Here is a 21,263-nt window from a genome sequence, read left to right on the forward strand (position 1 = left end):
TCATTAGTTGTACTTAGTTGTAGTTAGATTAGGTAGTCGTAGTTAGTTATAGTTAGTTGTACTCAGTTGAACTTAGTTTTAGTTAGTTATAGTTAATCATAGTTAGTTCTAATTAGTTCTAGTCAGTCGTACTGTGTTGCAGTTAGTATTAGTTAAAGTTAGTCGTACATAGTTGCAGTCTGTTATGATTAGTCGTAGTTTGTTGTACTCAGGTGTACCTAGTTCTAGTAGGGGTGGGTGATATGGCTGAAAAGTATATCACGATATAGCTAGTTCATATTGATCGATAGCGATAATTATCGCTAATTTTTTTATAACCTATTTGAAATAAGGACCAGGAGAAAATGAATAAATTTCAACACATTTATTTCAAACTCAGTAGCTTTCTTCTGATTTCAATCACAGTCATTAGTCAAGGCACACGGCGGAAAATGTAATGTCAACACAACCATTAGAAAACACTCAAATAAATGAACATACACAAGATGGTATAAAAACTAAAATAAAAAATGAACCATTTTCTCTTGACATCAAGTAAAGCTAGTAAATGCTTTCAGGCAGACATATCTGTAAAGACGAGCAGCTGAACTGAAGACTATGTACAGATGAATAAGTGATTCACATAGTGAGGAAAGTGCGTTGTTGAAATTAGTGCAAACCTGAGGTAGGCTACAAGGTAGACTTGTAATGACATAACAGCATTGGACATCCAGTAAAATGGTAAGATCAATTCAAACCAATGTAAATTGAATTAAAATGCTTTAAGACGAGCAGCTATGAAATAAGAAATAACTGTAACAACTGTAACAGTGCTGGTATGCTTGACAAGATCTGAATGATGAGTACATATTTCACACAGTATCTGAATCTGCACACTGCCTTTGAATCGTCCCCCTCTTGAAGTCAAATGTTTTAATCCTCTCTTTCTACAAATCTTTATTGTATTCTTTCCCTATTTCACCCACTTGTTAGTGAACCTCAATTAATCACGCAATTTAAATGTGAAAAGTCTCATTGACTGACCGCCACCTGTGTGTGTGTGGAGAAGGAGAGGGGCAGAGGGAGCGGAGCTGTGGAAACATCCTGCAGTCCGACATACTATAATGCGTTTAAATAACTTATTCAGTTTCAATTTTTTTCAATTTTATTTATAAAGCCCAATGTAAATTTTTGATTTATCAAAAATTGAGCCTACAGTGCATCAAAATGTTTGACTGTAAACAGTACTCAATCAATCAATCAATTTTATTTATAAAGCCCAATATCACAAATCACAATTTGCCTCACAGGGCTTTACAGCATACGACATCCCTCTGTCCTTTGGACCCTCACAGCTGATCAGGAAAAACTCCCCAAAAAACCCTTTAATGGGGAAAAAAACGGTAGAAACCTCAGGAAGAGCAACTGAGGAGGGATCTCTCTTCCAGGACGGACTGACATGCAATAGATGTCGTACAGAACAGATCAGCATAATAAATTAACAGTAAACTGTATGACACAATGAGACAGAGAGAGAGAGAGAGAGAGAGAGAGAGAGAGAGAGAGATGCAGGACAGACGGTAATGACAGTAGCTTACAACAACATTAATGAAAGTAATATTATAATTATAGTTCTGGCTACTGTGGTACAATATGTTGAAAGTATATATTAATATTTGATAGTGTACATATGTGATAATAATCATATGTGTATAATAACAGTAGAAGTATGACTAATGATAACAGCAGCAGCAGGAGGCATCTGGCAGGACCACGGCAGCAGCACAACCACACACGTCACGCTGTCCAGGCACCGCTGTGATATGAGTTAACCTGAGAGACAGTGGAGCACAAAGGCTCCGGAGAAGAAGCCGAGTTAGTGACATCCAGAATGGCTGAGTAAGCAAGATGCAGTAATAGGATACGAGAGAGAGAGAGAGAGAGACGAATATATATAGAGAAAGGCAACGTTTAGAGAGCAAGCCCAAATAAGCAACTCCACCAGTTGCAACTGCAACCCATGACTACCAATATTTGTAAGTGACTTTACAAAAAAACAAGCCCAAAGTCGCAGCTTATAAGCGGACCTGTGTTCACACATGAGAATGGCGCAACCAAACCTGATGTTGTTAGCTGTTTGTGTGGCATTGTTGCTAGGTTACCAGGGAGCAAGTGAGTGTGTTCATGCAACCAACTTTGCACAGCCCGACTCCAAGGGTAACTTGCTTGGCTTTCCTCATGTTTTTTTCCTGACAGAATGCAGTAACATTATCGAACGTTATATCGAACATTTTTTCTATTGACGGCGCATAAGTGTTTATCGCGATACAATATGTTATCGTTTTATCATCCACCATTAAGTACTAGTTAGTTATAGTTAGTTGTAGTTAGTCGTACTTAGTTGTATTTAGTTTTAGTTAGTTGTACTTACTTGTAGCTACTTATAGTTAAATTTTGATATAGTTAGTAGTAGTTTTAGTGAGTTTTAGTGAGTTGTAGTTAGTTGTAGTTAGTTTTGTTATAGTTAGTCGTACTTAGTCATTGTTAGTTCTTGTTAGTGATAGTTATAGTCAGTCGTACTTAATTGTAGTTTGTTGTAAGTTTTACTTAGTCGTATTTAGTTGTAGTTAGTTATAGTTAGTTGTTGTTTGTTCTAGTTAGTTGTAGTAAAGAAAAGTTAGTTGTAGGTAGTTATGCAGTAGTTACTTATAGTTACTTGTAGTTTAGTTAGTCAGAGTTCAATTTCAATTCAATTTTATTTATAAAGCCCAATATCACAAATCACAATTTGCCTCACAGGGCTTTACAGCATACGACATCCCTCTGTCCTTTGGACCCTCACAGCTGATCAGGAAAAACTCCCCAAAAAAACTCTTTAATGGGGAAAAACATGGTAGAAACCTGAGGAGGGATCCCTCTTCGAGGACGGACAGACGTGCAATAGATGTCGTACAGAACAGATCAACATAATAAATTAACAGTAATCCGTATGACACAATGAGACAGAGAGAGAGAGAGAGAGAGAGAGAGAGATGCAGGACAGACGGTAATGACAGTAGCTTACAGCAGCATTAATTAAAGTAATAATATTATAATTATAGTTCTGGCTACTGTGATACAATATGTTGAAAGTATATATTAATATTTGATAGTGTAAATATGTGATAATAATCATATGTGTATAATAACAGTAGAAGTATGACTAATGATAACAGCAGCAGCAGGAGGCATCTGGCAGGACCATGGCAGCAGCACACCCACACAGTCACACTGTCCAGGCACCGCTGTGATATGAGTTAATCTGAGAGACAGTGGAGCACAAAGGCTCCGGAGAAGAAGCCGAGTTAAGCCTGATTTATGGTCCTGCGGCGTACCTACGACATACCTACGTCGTTGCTGTGACGCCATTGTGAACCCTTCGAACTTCTCCGTCACTCCATTTCATCACGGTGCAATTCACTGCCAGAGCGGTAGGAGGCTGCGTTCCTTTCCTGAATGGTTATCGTCATCTCTAGTTGATTCTTTGTTTTGCTTCCGGCTTTTCCGGTCACAGAGAAATGAACGCGGAGCACGGACAGACAGCTCTGTCTGTATCCGTATCCGTATTGAACGTTGAGCATAAATGGGCCTTAATACTGCAACATCTACATCGCAACAGAAGATGTTTATAGATGGCAGGGATGGCGCAATCTGGAAATACGGAACTGGAAATGCATTGCTACCAAGCAAACCAATCACAGCCCTCTCGGTCTGCGTTGGGTCTGCGTCGCCTCGACGTGTAGTTACATTTTTGGGGAGGTGCACGTCAGGATACGCCGGGGGCTACGGCAAGCCTTCTGCGTAGCCACGTACCCTAGGACGTAGCGACGTCGTTGATTTAACGCAGGACCATAAATCAGGCTTTAGTGACATCCAGAATGGCCAAGTTAGCAAGATGCAGTAATAGGACACGAGAGAGAGAAAGAGAGAGAGAGAGAGAGAGAGAGAGAGAGAAGGTCCCAGGCTTGATTATAGGGGGTTCCTCCGGCAGAATAGGCCTAAGTCAGCCTTACTAGGGGCTGGTACAAGGCAAGCCTGAGCCAGCCCTAACTATAAGCTTTATCAAAGAGGAAAGTCTTAAGTCTAGTATTAAATGTGAAGACGGTGTCTGCCTCCCGGACCGCAACAGGAAGATGATTCCACAGGAGAGGAGCCTGATAGCTGAAGGCTCTGGCTCCTGATCTACTTTTGGAGACTTTAGGGACCACGAGTAACCCTGCATTCTCAGAGCGCAGTGTTCTGGTGGGATAATATGACACTATGAGCTCTCTAAGATATGATGGAGCTTGACCATTTAGAGCTTTATAAGTTAACAGTAGGATTTTAAATTCAATTCTGGATTTTACAGGGAGCCAGTGCAGAGAAGCTAAAACAGGAGAAATATGATCTCGTTTCTTAGTTCCTGTTAGTACACGTGCTGCTGCATTCTGAATTAGCTGGAGAGTTTTTAAGGACTTACTAGAGCTACCTGATAATAGAGAGTTACAGTAATCCAGCCAGTCCACAAAAGCGTGGACCAATTTTTCTGCATCTTTTCAGGTCAGGATAGGACAAATTTTTCGCAATATTACAATGCCATCGAGAGAAACTGTGTCATCAGATAAAGAGTCTCTGAGTTGTTTGGGGCCAAGAACAATAACTGCAGTTTTGTCTGAATTTAACATCAGGAAATTGGTGCTCATCCAGGTTTTTATGTCTTTAAGGCAATTATGGAGTTAATTGATTACTTTCTTCTGGCTTCATAGATAAATGCAACTGTGTATCATCCGCATAACAATGGAAATTTACAGATTGATGTCTAATGATGTTACCTAAAGGAAGCATCTATAGAGTAAATATGATTGGTCCGAGCACAGAACCTTGCGGAACTCCAAAACAAACTTTGGTAGGTAAGGATGATTCATTATGAACGTCAACAAACTGAAAACGATCACATAAATAAGATTTAAACCAGCTTAGTGCACAACCTTTTAGGCCAATTAAGTGATCCAGTCTCTGCAGTAGAATTTGATGGTCAATTGTGTCAAACGCCGCACTAAGATCTAATAAAACAAGTACAGAGACGAGTCCTTTGTCTGAAGCAATCAGAAGGTCATTTGTAATTTTAACTAGTGCTGTCTCAGTGCTATGATGCACTCTAAATCCTGACTGAAATTCCTCAAATAAATTATTATCATGGAGAAAATCACACAGCTGGTTTGCGACTACTTTCTCAAGGATCTTTGAAAGAAAGGGAATATTAGATATTGGTCTATAGTTGGCTAACACCTCTGGATCCAGGTTGGGCTTTTTTAGTAGAGGTTTAATTACAGCTACCTTAAAAGACTGTGGTACATAGCCTGTTAATAAGGATATATTGATCATATCTAATATGTGAGTGTCAACTAAAGGAAAGACCTCCTTAAGTAGCCTAGTTGGGATGGGGTCTAAGAGACACGTTGATGATTTAGATGAAGAAATCACTGCGGTTGGTGGTAGTTAGTTGTTCTAGTTAGGTATGCAGTAGTTAATAAGAGTTAGTTGTTAGTCATTGTTAGTTATGGGCGTAGTCCACTCTACGTGCTGACGTATTGCGGTAAGCGAGTTGTGTCATTTCCGGTGTTTCTGTGACAGCGTCTCTGTACTGCTCTGGTGAATTCTACTAGCCTGCTTTCTGCTTTCTCACTTCAGTTGCTTTAATATCTACTCCAAGTCTTAACCCACACTGGTTCTGTTTAAGCACTTATAGCTCTCCTCCTTTCTACGACTTTCTCGCAAATCTCTTAGCTGTTGTTTGCACGTTACTAGCCTTGGTAGCTACATTAGCTTTACAGTTAGTGTTAGCTTCTCCCTCTGCTCTTTCTTGCTCGGTGTGCCAAATGTTCAGTTATGCCTCCTTTAGCGACAGTGGTAATTGTAACAAGTGTAGCTTATTTGCTGCGTTGGAGGCACGGCTCCGCACCATGGAAAACCATTTAGTAGCTGCGGTAGTTAGCCAGCCCCCTGTAGCCGGTGCGGAGCCACATAGCATAGCCTTAGCCTCTGCTAGCTGTCCTCCGGTAACTCCCGTTCAGCCGGGAGATTGGGTAACTGTTCGCCAGAGGCACAGGTACAAGCCAAAGCCCACGGCTCACCACCAGCCTGTTCACGTTTCCAACCGCTTTTCCCCACTCAGTGACACATCCGCTGAGGATAAAACTCTGGTTATTGGCAGCTCTATTCTGAGGAACGTGAAGTTAGCAACACCAGTGGCCATAGTCAAATGTATCCCTGGGGCCAGAGCGGGCGACATTGAATCAAATTTAAAACTGCTGGCTAAAGCTAAACGTAGATTCAGTAAGATTGTTATTCATGTCGGCAGCAATGACACCCGGTTACGCCAATCGGAGGTCATTAAAATTAATATTGCCTCGGTGTGTGAATATGCAAAAACGATGTCGGAATCCATAGTTTTCTCTGGACCCCTCCCAAATCTGACCAGTGATGACATGTTTGGCTGCATGTCATCATTTAATCGCTGGCTGTCCAGGTGGTGTCCAGCAAACGATGTGGGTTTCGTTAATAATTGGCAAACTTTCTAGGGAAAACCTGGTCTTATTAGGAGAGACGGCATTCATCCCACTTTGGATGGAGCTGCTCTCATTTCTAGGAACCTGGAATATTTTATTAGTAATTTAAATCCCTGACAACCCAGAGTTGAGACCAGGACAGAGAGTCACAGTCCAATACGCCTCTCTCAGCTTCTAGTTCAGTTACACAGCCATAGTTTCCATAGTTTTATACAAATGGTGTCTTTCCCCCGACCACCTAAATTATTTAAATCTAAAATTAAACAAAGAAGAGTTGTGCATAACAACCTCATAAAAATTAAAACCTCTTCTGTGACAGAAAGACAAAACAGGAGAATTAAATGCGGACTGTTAAATATCAGGTCTCTTTCGTCTAAAGCAGTGTTAGTAAATGAATTAATATCAGATAATCATATTGATTTACTCAGTCTCACTGAAACCTGGCTGTGTCAAGATGAATATGTTAGTCTAAATGAATCCACTCCTCCCAGTCATAATAATACCCACATTCCTCGAGGCAGCGGCCGAGGAGGGGGAGTTGCAGCCATTTTTAACTCTAGTCTGTTAATCAGCCCTAAACCTAAACTAGATTATAATTCATTTGAAAGCCTCGTTCTTAGTCTTTTACATCCGACTTGGAAAACCTCGCAGCCACTTTTATTTGTTACAGTGTACCATGCTCCTGGCCCGTATTCTGAATTTGTATCTGAATTCTCAGAGTTTTTATCCAGTCTAGTTCTTAAATCAGATAAAGTTATTATTGTAGGCGATTTTAACATTCACGTCGACGTTGATAATGACTCCATGGCTACCGCGTTTATCTCATTATTAGACTCCGTTGGCTTCAGTTAGGGTGTACATGAACTCACTCACTGTTTTAACCATACCCTCGATCTAGTTCTGACGTATGGAATTGAAATTGATAACCTAACAGTCTTTCCACAGAATCCCTCGCTATCGGATCATTATTTGATTACTTTTGATTTCTTTTTACTCGATTACACGCCACTCAGCAACAGTTACTATACTAGATGTTTATCAGATAGTGCTGTCGCAAAATTTAAGGAAATGATTACTCTGTCATTAAATTCAATACCAAGTCCTTCAGTAACAGAGGTTTCCTGTACCGACTTTAACCTCTCCCGAATTGATCATTTTGTTGATATCGCTGTAGTCTCGCTGTGAACAACACTCGACTCTGTAGCTCCTCTTAAAAAGAAGTTAACAAAGCTAAGAAAGTTTGCTCCTTGGTATAAATCTCAAACCCGTAAGTTAAAACAAATATCGCGAAAGTTTGAAAGGAATTGGCGATTAACCAAACAGGAAGAATCTCGTTTAATCTGGACAGACAGTCTCAAAACTTATAAGAGGGTCCTCCACAATGCCAGAGCAAACTATTACTCAGCTTTAATAGAAGAAAACAAAAATAACCCCAGGTTTCTTTTCAGCACTGTAGCCAGGCTGACTGAGAGTCAGAGCTCTATTGAGCCTTGTATTCCTTTAGTCCTTAGCAGTAATGATTTTATGAGCTTTTTTAATGACAAAATTCTAACTATTAGAGGCAAAATTCATGACCTCCTGTCCTCAGATAGTACCTATCTAATCTCAAACACAGCTGTAAGACCTAATATATATTTAGATTGCTTCTCCCCAATTTCTCTTCAAGAATTGACCACAGTGATTTCTTCATCTAAATCATCAACGTGTCTCTTAGACCCCATCCCAACTAGGCTACTTAAGGAGGTCTTACCTTTAGTTAACACTCATATATTAGATATGATCAATATATCCTTATTAACAGGCTATGTACCACAGTTTTTTAAGGTAGCTGTAATTAAACCTCTACTAAAAAAGCCCACCCTGGATCCAGAGGTGTTAGCCAACTATAGACCAATATCTAATCTTCCCTTTATGTCAAAGATCCTTGAGAAAGTAGTCGCAGACCAGCTGTGTGATTTTCTCCATGATAATCATTTATTTGAGGAATTTCAGTCAGGATTTAGAGTGCATCATAGCACTGAGACAGCACTAGTTAAAATTACAAATGACCTTCTGATTGCTTCAGACAAAGGACTTGTCTCTGTACTTGTTTTATTAGATCTTAGTGCGGCGTTTGACACAATTGACCATCAAATTCTACTGCAGAGACTGGATCACTTAATTGGCCTAAAAGGTTCTGCACTAAACTGGTTTAAATCTTATTTATCTGATCGTTTTCAGTTTGTTGACGTTCATAATGAATCAACTTTACGTACTAAAGTTTGGTTTGGAGTTGTGCAAGATTCTGTGCTCGGACCAATCCTATTTATTCTATATATGCTTCCTTTAGGCAACATCATTAGAAATCACACTATAAATTTTCATTGTTATGCGGATGATACACAGTTGTATTTATCGATGAAGCCAGAAGAAAGTAATCAATTAACTAAACTCCATAACTGCCTTAAAGACATAAAAACCTGGATGAGCACCAATTTCCTGATGTTAAATTCAGACAAAACTGCAGTTATTGTTCTTGGCCCCAAACAACTCAGAGACTCTTTATCTGATGACATAGTTTCTCTAGATGGCATTGCTCTGGCCTCTAGCACTACCGTAAGAAACCTCGGAGTAACATTTGGTCAAGATTTGTCTTTTAATTCTCATTTAAAACAACCCTCACGGACTGCATTTTTTCATCTGCGTAATATTGCGAAAATTAGGCCTATCCTGACCCGAAAAGATGCAGAAAAATTGGTCCACGCTTTTGTTACCTCTAGGCTGGATTACTGTAACACTCTATTATCAGGTAGCTCTAGTAAGTCCTTAAAAACTCTCCAGCTAATTCAGAATGCAGCAGCACGTGTACTAACAGGAACTAAGAAACAAGATCATATTTCTCTTGTTTTAGCTTCTCTGCACTGGCTCCCTGTAAAATCCAGAATTGAATTTAAAATCCTACTGTTAACTTATAAAGCTCTAAATGGTCAAGCTCCATCATATCTTAGTGAGCTCATAGTGCCATATTATCCCACCAGAACACTGCGCTCTGAGAATGCAGGGTTACTCGTGGTCCCTAAAGTCTCCAAAAGCAGATCAGGAGCCAGAGCCTTCAGCTATCAGGCTCCTCTCCTGTGGAATCATCTTCCTGTTGCGGTCCGGGAGGCAGACACCGTCTCCACATTTAAGACTAGACTTAAGACTTTCCTCTTTGATAAAGCTTATAGTTAGGGCTGGCTCAGGCTTGCCCTGTACCAGCCCCTAGTTAGGCTGACTTAGGCCTAGTCTGCTGGAGGACCCCCCTATAATACACCGGGCACCTTCTCTCCTTCTCTCTCTCTCTCTCTCTCTCTCTCTCTCGCATTCTATTACTGCATCTTGCTAACTCGGCCATTCTGGATGTCACTAACTCGGCTTCTTCTCCGGAGCCTTTGTGCTCCACTGTCTCTCAGATTAACTCATATCACAGCGGTGCCTGGACAGCGTGACGTGTGTGGTTGTGCTGCTGCCATGGTCCTGCCAGATGCCTCCTGCTGCTGCTGCCATCATTAGTCATTAGTCATACTTCTACTGTTAGTATACACATATGACTATTGTCACACATGTATATTGCCAGATATTAATATATACTTTCAACATATTGTACCACAGTAGCCAGAACTATAACTATAATATTATTACTTTCAATAATGTTGTTGTAAGCTCCTGTTATTACCTGCATCTCTCTCTCTGTCTCTCTCTCTCTGTCTCTCTCTCTCTCTCTCTCTGTCTCATTGTGTCATGCGGATTACTGTTAATTTATTATGCTGATCTGTTCTGTATGACATCTATTGCATGTCTGTCCGTCCTGGAAGAGGGATCCCTCCTCAGTTGCTCTTCCTGAGGTTTCTACCGTTTTTTTTTCCCCGTTAAAGGGTTTTTTTTTGGGGAGTTTTTCCTTATCCGCTGCGAGGGTCATAAGGACAGAGGGATGTCGTATGCTGTAAAGCCCTGTGAGGCAAATTGTGATTTGTGATATTGGGCTTTATAAATAAAATTGATTGATTGATTGATTGATCTGCGTTGTTGTTGTAAGCTACTGTCATTACCGTCTGTCCTGCATCTCTCTCTCTCTCTCTGTCTCTCTTTATATCTCATTGTGTCATACGGATTACTGTTAATTTATTATGCTGATCTGTTCTGTACGACATCTATTGCACGTCTGTCCGTCCTGGAAGAGGGATCCCTCCTCAGTTGCTCTTCCTGAGGTTTCTACCGTTATTTTTCCCCGTTAAAGGGTTTTTTGGGGAGTTTTTCCTTATGCGCTGTGAGGGTCCAAAGGACAGAGGGATGTCGTATTCTGTAAAGCCCTGTGAGGCAAATAGTGATTTGTGATATTGGGCTTTATAAATAAAATTGATTGATTGATTGATTGATTGTCCTAACTAATCACCTGTGGTTTAAGTTACAGTTGTTAATAGTTGAAAGTTGAAGGTTTACTGTATTAACTGTCTGTATTTCAACAGATCGTCGTCAGTGGTGTGCAATCGGAGTGTTGCTCGCAATTCTCTTCGTTGTCATCCTTCTCTTCTTCATTCTGTGATTGATGCCTCCCTTCTGTCAGCACAGAGTACGTCTTAAATCTGCATCTACTGGACCCTACCGGACTCTACTGAACTCTTCTGGACCCTACCGGACTCTACTGTACTCTTCTACATCCTACCGGACTCTACTGAACTCTTCTAGACCCTACTGGACTCTACTGAACTCTTCTGGACCCTACTGGACTCTACTGAACTCTTCTGGACCCTACCCGACTCTACTGACCTCTTCTGGACCCTACTGAACTCTTCTGGACCCTACCAAACTCTACTAAACTCTTCTGAACCCTACCGGACTCTGCTGAACTCTTCTGGACTCTGATGGCTCACTTTGTGTGAAACCATGAAACAAAAGCAGAAACAGTTCAGTCCAGTAAAATCCTGGTCCTGAAGCAGCTGGACTGAAGACACTTTGGACGATACCATTCTGGGATTTAAAGGTTTTAATCAATGACCTATGTCATCCTAAGGGCAGGTAACACACCTGAGGACAGGTAACACACCTGAGGGGCCAATCAGGCTTCTGGAGAAATAGGAGACTGAAGCTTTAATGTAGTTTAACATCAACACAAACTTCAGATTAGTCCCAGTTTAATCCCAGTTTTATTCCAGTTTAATCCCAGTGTAACTCCAGTGTAATCCCAGTTAAAATCCAGTTTGATCCCAGTTTAATGCCAGTTTAAATCCAGTTTAATCCTAGTTAAATCCCAGTTTAATACCAGTTTATACCCAGATTTATCCCAGTTCCCTGTTCAATCCTAGTTCAACTCCAGTTCAAACCCAGTTTAATCCCAGTTTAACTTCATCTTTTCTTTTAATGTGCAAAATAAAATTAAACAAGCAAGTTTCTTGACTTTTTAAATCTGGAAATCAGTCTCTTTGTACCGTTACCACTGGACCCTGCTGGAGTATACTGGACTCTATTCAATTCAATTTTATTTATAAAGCCCAATATCACAAATCACAATTTGCCTCACAGGGCTTTACAGCATACGACATCCCTCTGTCCTTAAGACCCTCACAGCGGATAAGGAAAAACTCCCCAAAAAAAACCCCTTTAACGGGGAAAAAAAAAACGGTAGACTCTACTGAACTGTAAAGGCACTTTGGTTCTTTGAGTGTTAGACTGTTAGAGGTCAAAGGTCAAACCAGTTACAAACATGTTAAATGTGTTTTAATGTTTGTTTTATTTAAAGGGCTGAACATCACCAGTTTAACCACAGTTTAATCCCAGTTTTACTTCAGTTTAGTTCCAGTTTAATCCCAGTTTCACTCTAGTTTAATCCCAGATTGACTTCAGTTTAACTCCAGTTTAATCCCAGTTTAACTCCAGTGTAATCCCAGTTTAACTCCAGTTAATTCCAGTTTAACTCCATTTTAACTCCAGTGTAATCCCAGTTTAACTCCAGTTAACCCCAGTTTAACTCCAGTGTAATCCCAGTTTAAAGTACGGGCGATGTAAAGTCAGAGGCGTCTTTCTGAGCATGTTAATGACGCGTGAACTGGGTGCGACTGCATCAAACTGGTTTTCATGGTTTCTGTGTTTCTGAGTCTGTGGGCAGAGCTAAAATGATCCCACCTACCTGACCCCTCTGTGGGCGGGGTTAATTGTCTCAGTGAATTATTTGAGTCATTATCATAAATCCGCCTCCGCACGATATAATCACTACAGCAGGTAGCATCACTTCTTCAGTCTGAGTTACAGCGCTCATCGTTACATCGTTTTTCTGTCACTTGACAAACTCAGAAAACCTGGATTTTAAATAAACATGAGTCTGGATGTTAATCCCAGTTTAACACCAGTTTAATCCCAGTTTAACTCCAGTTTAACTTTGATGTAATTCATGGTTCTGGTCGGAGTTTGTTTCTTAGGGCGGGGTTTGTTGATTGTGGAAAATAACACTAAACTTTACGTTTTTGTTTACAGTTTGTGTTTGTTTGTTTTACTGACTGAATCTTTTTGTTTTGATTTTGTTTTCCTGAACTGTTTATTTTACTGCTTTTATTTTGAAGTTCTGAATCAGCACATTGATCAGTGGGAACTTCCTGCTGCGGCTGCTTCACAATAAATGCTTTTCACCAGTGAAACTCTGGAAGGCTTTTACTGTGAAGCAGCTGCAGGAAGTGCATCCTGAAGGTTAGCGTCCGTTTGATCAGGTGACAGCAGCCAATCACATCAGAGTTATGGTACGCGTGGCAGTGAAACGTCACGGTGATGACACGTATTTCCTGTTAAAGACACAGTGTTCAGAGCTCATCCAATAAAAATCTATATCAGACGTTATTGGTCATTATCAGTGTTTATTTATAAAATAAATCAACTGTTACTGCTGCAAGACAAAAACATGATGATAAAGATGAAGATGATGATGGTGATGATGTCATTGATAATAATAACCACTACATGATTTTGTTGAAATGAAAGCAGCAGATCAGTAACTGACTTTACTGATGAAGACATTTAGTTTAAAGTAAAATTGTTCTTGATCAGTTTATCGGATATTGATCAGTTTAACAGTTATTGACCGGTTTAACAGTTATTGATCGGTGAATGAAAACATCTGCCTTCATTTTTATTTTATCTGGACGTCAACAGTTTTATGAAGCTGAATTTTATTTCAATAAACTGAATCAGAAAATAAAATCTGATCTTTGAAATATTTTTTGTTTGTTTTTGACAAGTTAAAGAAAATGTTTTTAACTTGTCAGCAGGAAGTCATTTTTTCATCACCTGTCATCAGATTACTTTTTTGATGGTTATAATCACAGATGTTTTAAATCACGTCACAGTGACACAAACATCATGAGCTGATCATAGATTTACAGAAAGGAAACGGTTCAAAGTTTTTATTTTCAATTAAAAACATTTAAAGTTAAAGCTATAGTTGGTAATGTTGGAGGTAATCGAGGAGGGAGGGAGGGACAGAGGGGGGCTCAGGCAGTAAGAGACATAAAGGCATCTGATTGGTTCTTTCCATTTGCACTGAATGGCAGGGGTTGGTCAGAGTTTTTACAGGCCTGCAGCTACCACAGATGTCAGATTTTTTTCATTCCTTTTTCTGAACACATTATGTATTGACTACTCTCAGGATGAAGGACCATTTTACCCAGTATAACAAGAAGTGTTTCTGAACAGGATTACCAACTATAACTTTAAAGCGTTACAGTGGACACGTCCACACATCTTGACTCGAGGACACGTCCACACATCTTGGCACATGGACATGTCCACAGACCTTTGAATTCACACAGAAACATTTGTTCTTGGATATGGACAGAGACGCTGCAGACGGCCACAGATGTATGTCACCTGGACTGAACTTCTTGAAGTGCTGCCAAGCAGGATTTTGGGTTTTAACTTCAGGTGGTTAATTTCTTCCATTACCATGGTAACTTAAACTGAACAGATAACAGATCAGTGTGTTTATAAGCACCGCCCATTGACCAATTAGGTCTTGTGGAGGATTTAGGGTTCTTCTGCTGTATGTCGTGGACTTACCACCCTGCAGACTGTGCAGTACTTTATCGCAAACAGTTTCCATGTCCATGGCGACTAGCACCACCGTCGCCACTACCCAGGCGAAACATATTGCTCACCTGACAGCATCCGGCGCTGGTGACCTTGAGCCCTGGTCAGTGGTGGCCAGGGGCTCTAGGGCTCGTCCATCTGCTCTGCCTCCGGAGCTGCCACTGGATAACAGGTATGACATCCTAAGCCTGCAGGACTTCCCTCCCACAGCTGGCCTGCGGAACCTGTACATCCAGCTGGCCATGGCTCTCACCAGTCCAGGAGTTGGCGTCCGCTCGTCCAGCCTGATCCCTCCCCTCCATCCCAGTCAGGAGAAACTGCGGCCTGGCACCACAAACCTCAGGCTCCATCCCGTGATCACCGTACCTCCAGGCAGTTGGAGGCGCGCACTCGGGAGCAGTGCACCCCCTCTGTGCTGGTTATGGGAACCTCCATGGTCAGGCACGTGGAAGTGCATAACGGCCACACCTTCTGCCACCCTGGTGCCCGTGTCAGTGAGTTTGCATCCTCCGCCCTCTAGCTGACTGCACGGCACAGCTCGGCCTCCACGCTGGTCCTGGAGGCCGGTATCAACGACCTCAGGAACCAGCAGTCAGAGGTCCTCAAGCAGGACTTCATCACCCTGCTGGACACGTTGAAGCGGCTAATTATTTCCGGCCCGCTCCCCCAACCTCGTTATGGTGACGTCATCACCAGCCGCCTTCGCCAGCTGCAACTGTGGCTGAAGAGATACTGTTTGGCCAAAAGTATTCCTTTAGTGGACAATTTTATAGTTTTTTAAATAGACCCTACCTTTTTAAACGGGACGGCCTCCACCCAAACCAGGAGGGATCACAGCTTTTATCAGTTAACATTGACCTGACCGTCTGATCCTGCGCCACAGCCACCTCCTGACTCACTGTTCACACGCGCAGACCCTCCACCCCTCACCCACCTCCACCCACCTCCACCCTCCTCCACTACACGTTGCACCACACACACTTTTCCCTCAGTAGAGGGAGCCGGAAACACAGGACATTCACACCATAAAGACCATCATTACACACAGAAAGTTGAAACCCAGGAATGTTTTTAGACCTAACTGTGTTTTTAACATCCCTTTGAAACGTTATGATGAGCGCACGTTTTATCATATATGATTTAATTTTAGACAATAACCTAAAGTCCAACCCCTCTCAAGGACTAGGGTTCCAAAGCCGGAACTATGTGTCGAGGTGAGGCCGACTATATCTAGCCATTGTTCTGCTGGGGGACTTCAACGCTCACGTGGGCAATGACAGCGGGACCTGGAGGGGCGTGATTGTGAGGAACGGCCTGCCCGATCTGAACCCGAGTGGTGTTCAGTTATTGGACTTCTGTGCGGGTCGCAGTTTGGTCATAACTAACACCATGTTCAAACATAAGGATATCCATCGGTGCACGTGACACCAGGACAGCCTAGGTCGCAGATCAATGATCAACTTTGTAGTCGTATCATTTGACCTGCGGCCATATGTTCTAGACACTTGGGTGAAGAGAGGAGCAGAGCTGTCAACTGATCAGATGGTGGGGGAAGACGCCGCGCAGACCTGGCAGGCCCAAACGAACAGTGAGGGTCTGCTGGGAACGCCTGGCGGAAGAACCTGTCCAGATGATCTTCAACTCCCACCTCCGGGAGAGCTTCGACCGCGTCCCGAGGGCAGAGGGGGACATTGAGTCCGAATGGGCCTTGTTCCGCTCTGCCATTGTCGAGACGGCGGTTGCGAGCTGTGGCCGCAAGGCCGCTGGGGGCTGTCACGGCGGTAATCCCCAAACCCGCTGGTGGACACCAGAGGTGAGGAGAGCCGTCAGGCTGAAGAAGGAGGCCTACAGGGCATGGTTGGTCTGTGGGTCTCCGGAAGCAGCTGACGGGTACCGGCAGGCCAAGCGGAGCGCAGCAGCGGCAGTCGTGGAGGCAAAAACTCGGGCGTGGGAGGAGTTCGGTGAGGCCATGGAGGAAGACTATCGATCGGCTCCAAAGAGGTTCTGGCAAACCGTCTGGCGCCTCAGGGGGGGAAGGCGGCAACTTGCTCACACTGTTTACAGTGGGGGCGGGGAGCTGCTGATGTCAACTGGGGACATTATCGGGCAGTGGAAGGAATACTTTGAGGAGCTCCTCAATCCCACCAACACGTATTCCAGTGAGGAAACAGAGACGGGGGTCTCGGGGGCGGGTTGTCCAATTTCTGGGGCAGAAGTTGCTGAGGTAGTGAAACAACTCTGAGGCGGCAGAGCCCCAGGAGTGGATGAGATTCGTCCTGGATATTTCAAGGCTCTGGATGTTGTAGGGCTGTCCTGGCTGACACGCCTCTGCAACATTGCATGGACATCGGGGGCAGTGCCTCTGGAGTGGCAGACTGGGGTGGTGGTCCCCATTTTCAAGAAAGGGGACCAGAGAGTATGTTCCAACTACAGGGGGATCACACTCCTCAGCCTACCCGGTAAGGTCTACTCCAGGGTGCTGGAGAAGAGGGTCCGGTCGATAGTTGAACCTCAGATTGAGGAGGAGCAATGTGGTTTTCATCCCGGACGCGGAACCGTGGACCAGCTCTTTACCCTTGTCAGGGTGCTGGAGGGGGCATGGGAGTTTGCCCAACCAGTTCACATGTGTTTTGTGGATTTGGAGAAGGCTTATGACCGTGTCCCCAGGGGCATCCTGTGGGGGGTGCTCCGGGAGTATGGGGTTGGTGGCCCCTTGCTAAGGGCCATCCAGTCCCTGTCCCGAAGGAGCATGAGTCTGGTTCGCGTGGCTGGCAGTAAGTCAGACCTGTTCCCAGTGAGGGTTGGACTCCGCCAGGGCTGCCCTTTGTCATCGGTTCTGTTCATAACTTTTATGGACAGAATTTCTAGATGCAGCCAAGTGGTGGAGGGTGTCAGGTTCGGTGACAGGAGGATCTCGTCCCTGCTTTTTGCGGATGACGTGGTCCTCCTAGCTCCATCGAACAGTGACCTCCAGCTCTCGCTGGGGCGGTTCGCAGCTGAGTGTGAAGCAGTTGAGATGAGAATCAGGACCTCCAAGTCTGAGGCCATGGTCCTCAGCCGGAAAAGGGTGGATTGCCCACTCCAGGTCAGGGGGGAGGTCCTTCCTCAGGTGGAGGAGTTTAAGTTTCTCGGGATCTTGTTCACGAGTGAGGGTAGGATGGAGCGGGAGATTGACAGGCGGATTGGGGCGGCGTCAGCAGTGATGCAGGCGCTTAACCGGTCCGTTGTGGTGAAGAGGGAACTTAGCCAGAAAGCGAAGCTCTCAATTTACCGGTCGATCTACGTTCCAACCCTCACCTATGGTCACGAGCTCTGGGTAGTGACCGAAAGAATGAGATCGCGAGTACAAGCGGCCGAAATGATTTTCCTCCGCAGGGTGGCTGGGCTCAGCCTTAGGGATAGGGTGAGGAGCTCAGACATCCGGGAGGGACTCGGAGTAGAGCCGCTGCTCCTCCACATCGAGAGGAGCCAGTTGAGGTGGTTCGGGCATCTGGTAAGGATGCTTTCTGGACGCCTCCCTCGGGAGGTGTTTCAGGCATGTCCAACTGGGAGGAGACCTCGGGGCCGCCCCAGAACACGCTGGAGGGACTACATCACCCAGCTGGCCTGAGAATGCCTTGGGGTTCCCGCGGAAGAGCTGACAGAAGTGGCTGGGGAGAGGACTGTCTGGGCTTCTTTGCTGAGGCTGCTGCCCCCGCGACCCGGACCCGGATAAGCGGAGAACGATGAGTACGAGTACGACTACGAGTATGAGTACAATAACCTAGACAGTATTCTCCTTACAGAGACATGGCTTGGCACCGACACACCTGTTGTTCTCACCGAGGCTTCCCCACCAAATTTTAACTTTTTATATTCTATTAGGGGAGGCAAAAGAGGAGGCAGAACTGCATCAATAACAAAAAACACAATGTCCTCAAATGAAGTTTCTTTTAGCAGCTACATATCATTTGAGCATCATGCCTTTGTTTTTAGCAGCCCTCCTATCCTGGTTTACAGACCACCCCAGTACTCCACTTCTTTTATCAGAGAATTCTCTGAACTATTATCAATCATTCACTCCACCTACAACAGGATTTCAATAACAGGTGATTTTAATCTACACATTGACAACACCCCGGATCCAGTATCCAGAGAATTTTTAAACCTCTTAAACTGTTTGGATTTTAAACAACATATCATGCAGCCGACCCACAGCAGAGGGCACACCCTGGACCTGGTCATAACCTATGGCCTGTCCGTGGGTGTGTCCTCTGTTGTTGACCTGGCTGTTTCCGACCACTTTTGTGTGTTTTTTAACATCACCACTTTTAACCCACAGGAGGCCCCGGTGAGAACAGTGAGGAAACGCTACCTAACTTCTGAAGTAGCTGCAAATTTTATCCAGATTTTACAGAGCACTCCTGCAGAGATTTTACCAGCACCCTGTGATTTTATTATTGACAATTTTAACAACAAACTCAAGTCAACCCTGGACTCACACAGGACTCAAACAATTAGAACAAAACCTACACCCCCGTGGAGAAATCCAATAAAAACAATGCCAAATTCCTCTTCTCCACAATTGATATTTTAACAAACAGTAATTTTAACACATTGCCCAAGACAACAACCAATGCCCTTTGCGAGGACTTTGCAGACCACTTCAGAAGTAAAATCAGTGATATCAGATCCAGTCTTTTATCTCAACAGATTTTAACTGTCGACACACCTGGATCATTGCTTTTACCTGAGGAAACACTGGAGAGTTTTGCCCTGGTTGATGCGAGGACACTTGGTCGAGTTTTCTCCCAAGTAAAGCCCACAACCTGCCTTTTAGACCCAATTCCCACACAGTTTTTTAAAACATTTTATGGATTCTTTGAGGAACAGCTACTGTACATGGTGAATTGCTCTCTTCAGACGGGTGTCTTCCCGACCTCCTTGAAAACGGCGGTGGTGAAGCTCCTTCTGAAGAAGAGCAATTTAGACCCCAACATTTTTAATAATTATCGGTCTGTATCCAACTTACCATTTTTAAGCAAAATTTTAGAAAAACTGTTTTTTACCCAAGTAAATGATCTTTTAAATACAAATAACACTTTAGAGAAGTATCAGTCTGGTTTTAGGATGAACCACAGTACCGAGACAGCCCTTTTAAAGATTTTAAATGACATCAGGTGCAATTTAGATAACCATAAACTCACAGTCTTGGTTTTATTGTATCTTGATACAGTAGACCATCACATTTTATTAAATAGACTGAGGCACCTGGTCGGCCTCTCTGATACTGTTTTTAACTGGTTCGTTTCTTACCTTACTGATCGACACTTCTTTGTAAGTATGGATACATGTTCCTCAGGAACCCATGAAATAAAGTGTGGGGTCCCCCAGGGGTCAATTTTAGGTCCAACTCTTTTTAATCTCTACATGCTTCCTCTGGGGGACGTCATGTAGTATCTGACGTGCCTCATGTTATGTGATGGCCTGGGTCTTTCATGATCAGTTAGGGGCCCAGGTCAAGGATAGATAAGTAAGATGAAAGGTTGGATTCCATCTAGATTGTCTCTCTGTCACCTGTTACATTTTGTCTCAAAGTTCACAAAAACAACCGAACTCTATATAGGCAGAGTACTTGGAGCTGTTTTTCAGAGCAGTTCATATTGGCTTCGAACACTCTCTCAGGCAATCTAGATGCTTGATTTGATGCTGTACTTCTTGTAATAAACGGAGTCTCCTTCATCACCTTCACATCATCGCTATTTAATAAACAACAGTCATCAAAAGGCACGGCATCAGCTTTCATAGTTATGCTGATGATACGCAACTGTACATCGCCGTGTCTCCTAATGACACAGGGCCAATTGATGCCCTTTTTCATTGTATTTTAGACATAAAGTCATGAATGGCAGTGAATTTCCTGCAGCTCAACCAGGACAAAACAGACGTTTTAGTCACTGGTCCTGAAGGCAAGAGAGAGAAACTTTAACCAAAACTACAGGATTTATACCAACACAATTTGTAAAAAATATGGGTGTGATTTTTGACTGAGTTCTGTTTTATTTCACATTTTAAAAACATAACAAAGGCAGGTTTCTACCACCTTAAGAATATAGCCAGAGTCCGCCAGTTTCTCTCTCAGGCCAGCACGGAGGTGCTGATGCATGCTTTTATCTCCTGTAGGTTAAATTATTGTAATGCCCTGCTCTCTGGTCTTCCCAAAAAGAGTATCTCAAAACTACAATTACTACAGAATTCAGCTGCACGAGTGCTGACGAGGACCAGAGGGTGGCACATTACACCAGTGTTAAAAACACTGCATTGGCTCCCTGTGCGCTTCAGGATCGATTTTAAGGTTCTTTTATTAGTTTTTTAATGTCTTAACGGTCTCAGGCCTTCTTATTTATCTGACGTGCTTTTACCATATCAACCCTCGCGGACCCTGAGGTCCTCCGGCACTGGCCTTTTAACCATACCACAACTTAGGACTAAATCAATCAATCAATCAATCAATTTTATTTATAAAGCCCAATATCACAAATCACAATTTGCCTCACAGGGCTTTACAGCATACGACATCCCTCTGTCCTTATGACCCTCGCAGCGGATAAGGAAAAACTCCCCAAAAAA

General features: G+C 43.2%; 1 protein-coding gene and 1 pseudogene across 2 annotated transcripts in view; both read left to right on the forward strand.

Moving 5' to 3' along the window:
- Positions 1–13,404, forward strand: part of stx6 (syntaxin 6) — a 39,951-nt gene extending 26,547 nt beyond the window's left edge. Inside the window, exon 8 of one of the 2 annotated variants that reach the window (XM_033621994.2) lies at positions 11,154–13,404. In XM_033621994.2, the coding sequence (XP_033477885.2) occupies positions 11,154–11,200 (47 nt within the window). In that variant the 3' untranslated portion in view covers positions 11,201–13,404. Of the gene's footprint in view, positions 1–11,050 lie in introns of both variants that reach the window. The other variant, XM_033621993.2, reaches the window with a different exon arrangement.
- On the forward strand, positions 5,419–7,993 carry LOC144463639 (uncharacterized; annotated as a pseudogene).
- Positions 13,405–21,263: the final 7,859 nt, after the last annotated feature.

Source organism: Epinephelus lanceolatus, chromosome 6 (assembly GCF_041903045.1).
Source record: "Epinephelus lanceolatus isolate andai-2023 chromosome 6, ASM4190304v1, whole genome shotgun sequence".
NCBI lineage: Eukaryota > Metazoa > Chordata > Actinopteri > Perciformes > Serranidae > Epinephelus > Epinephelus lanceolatus.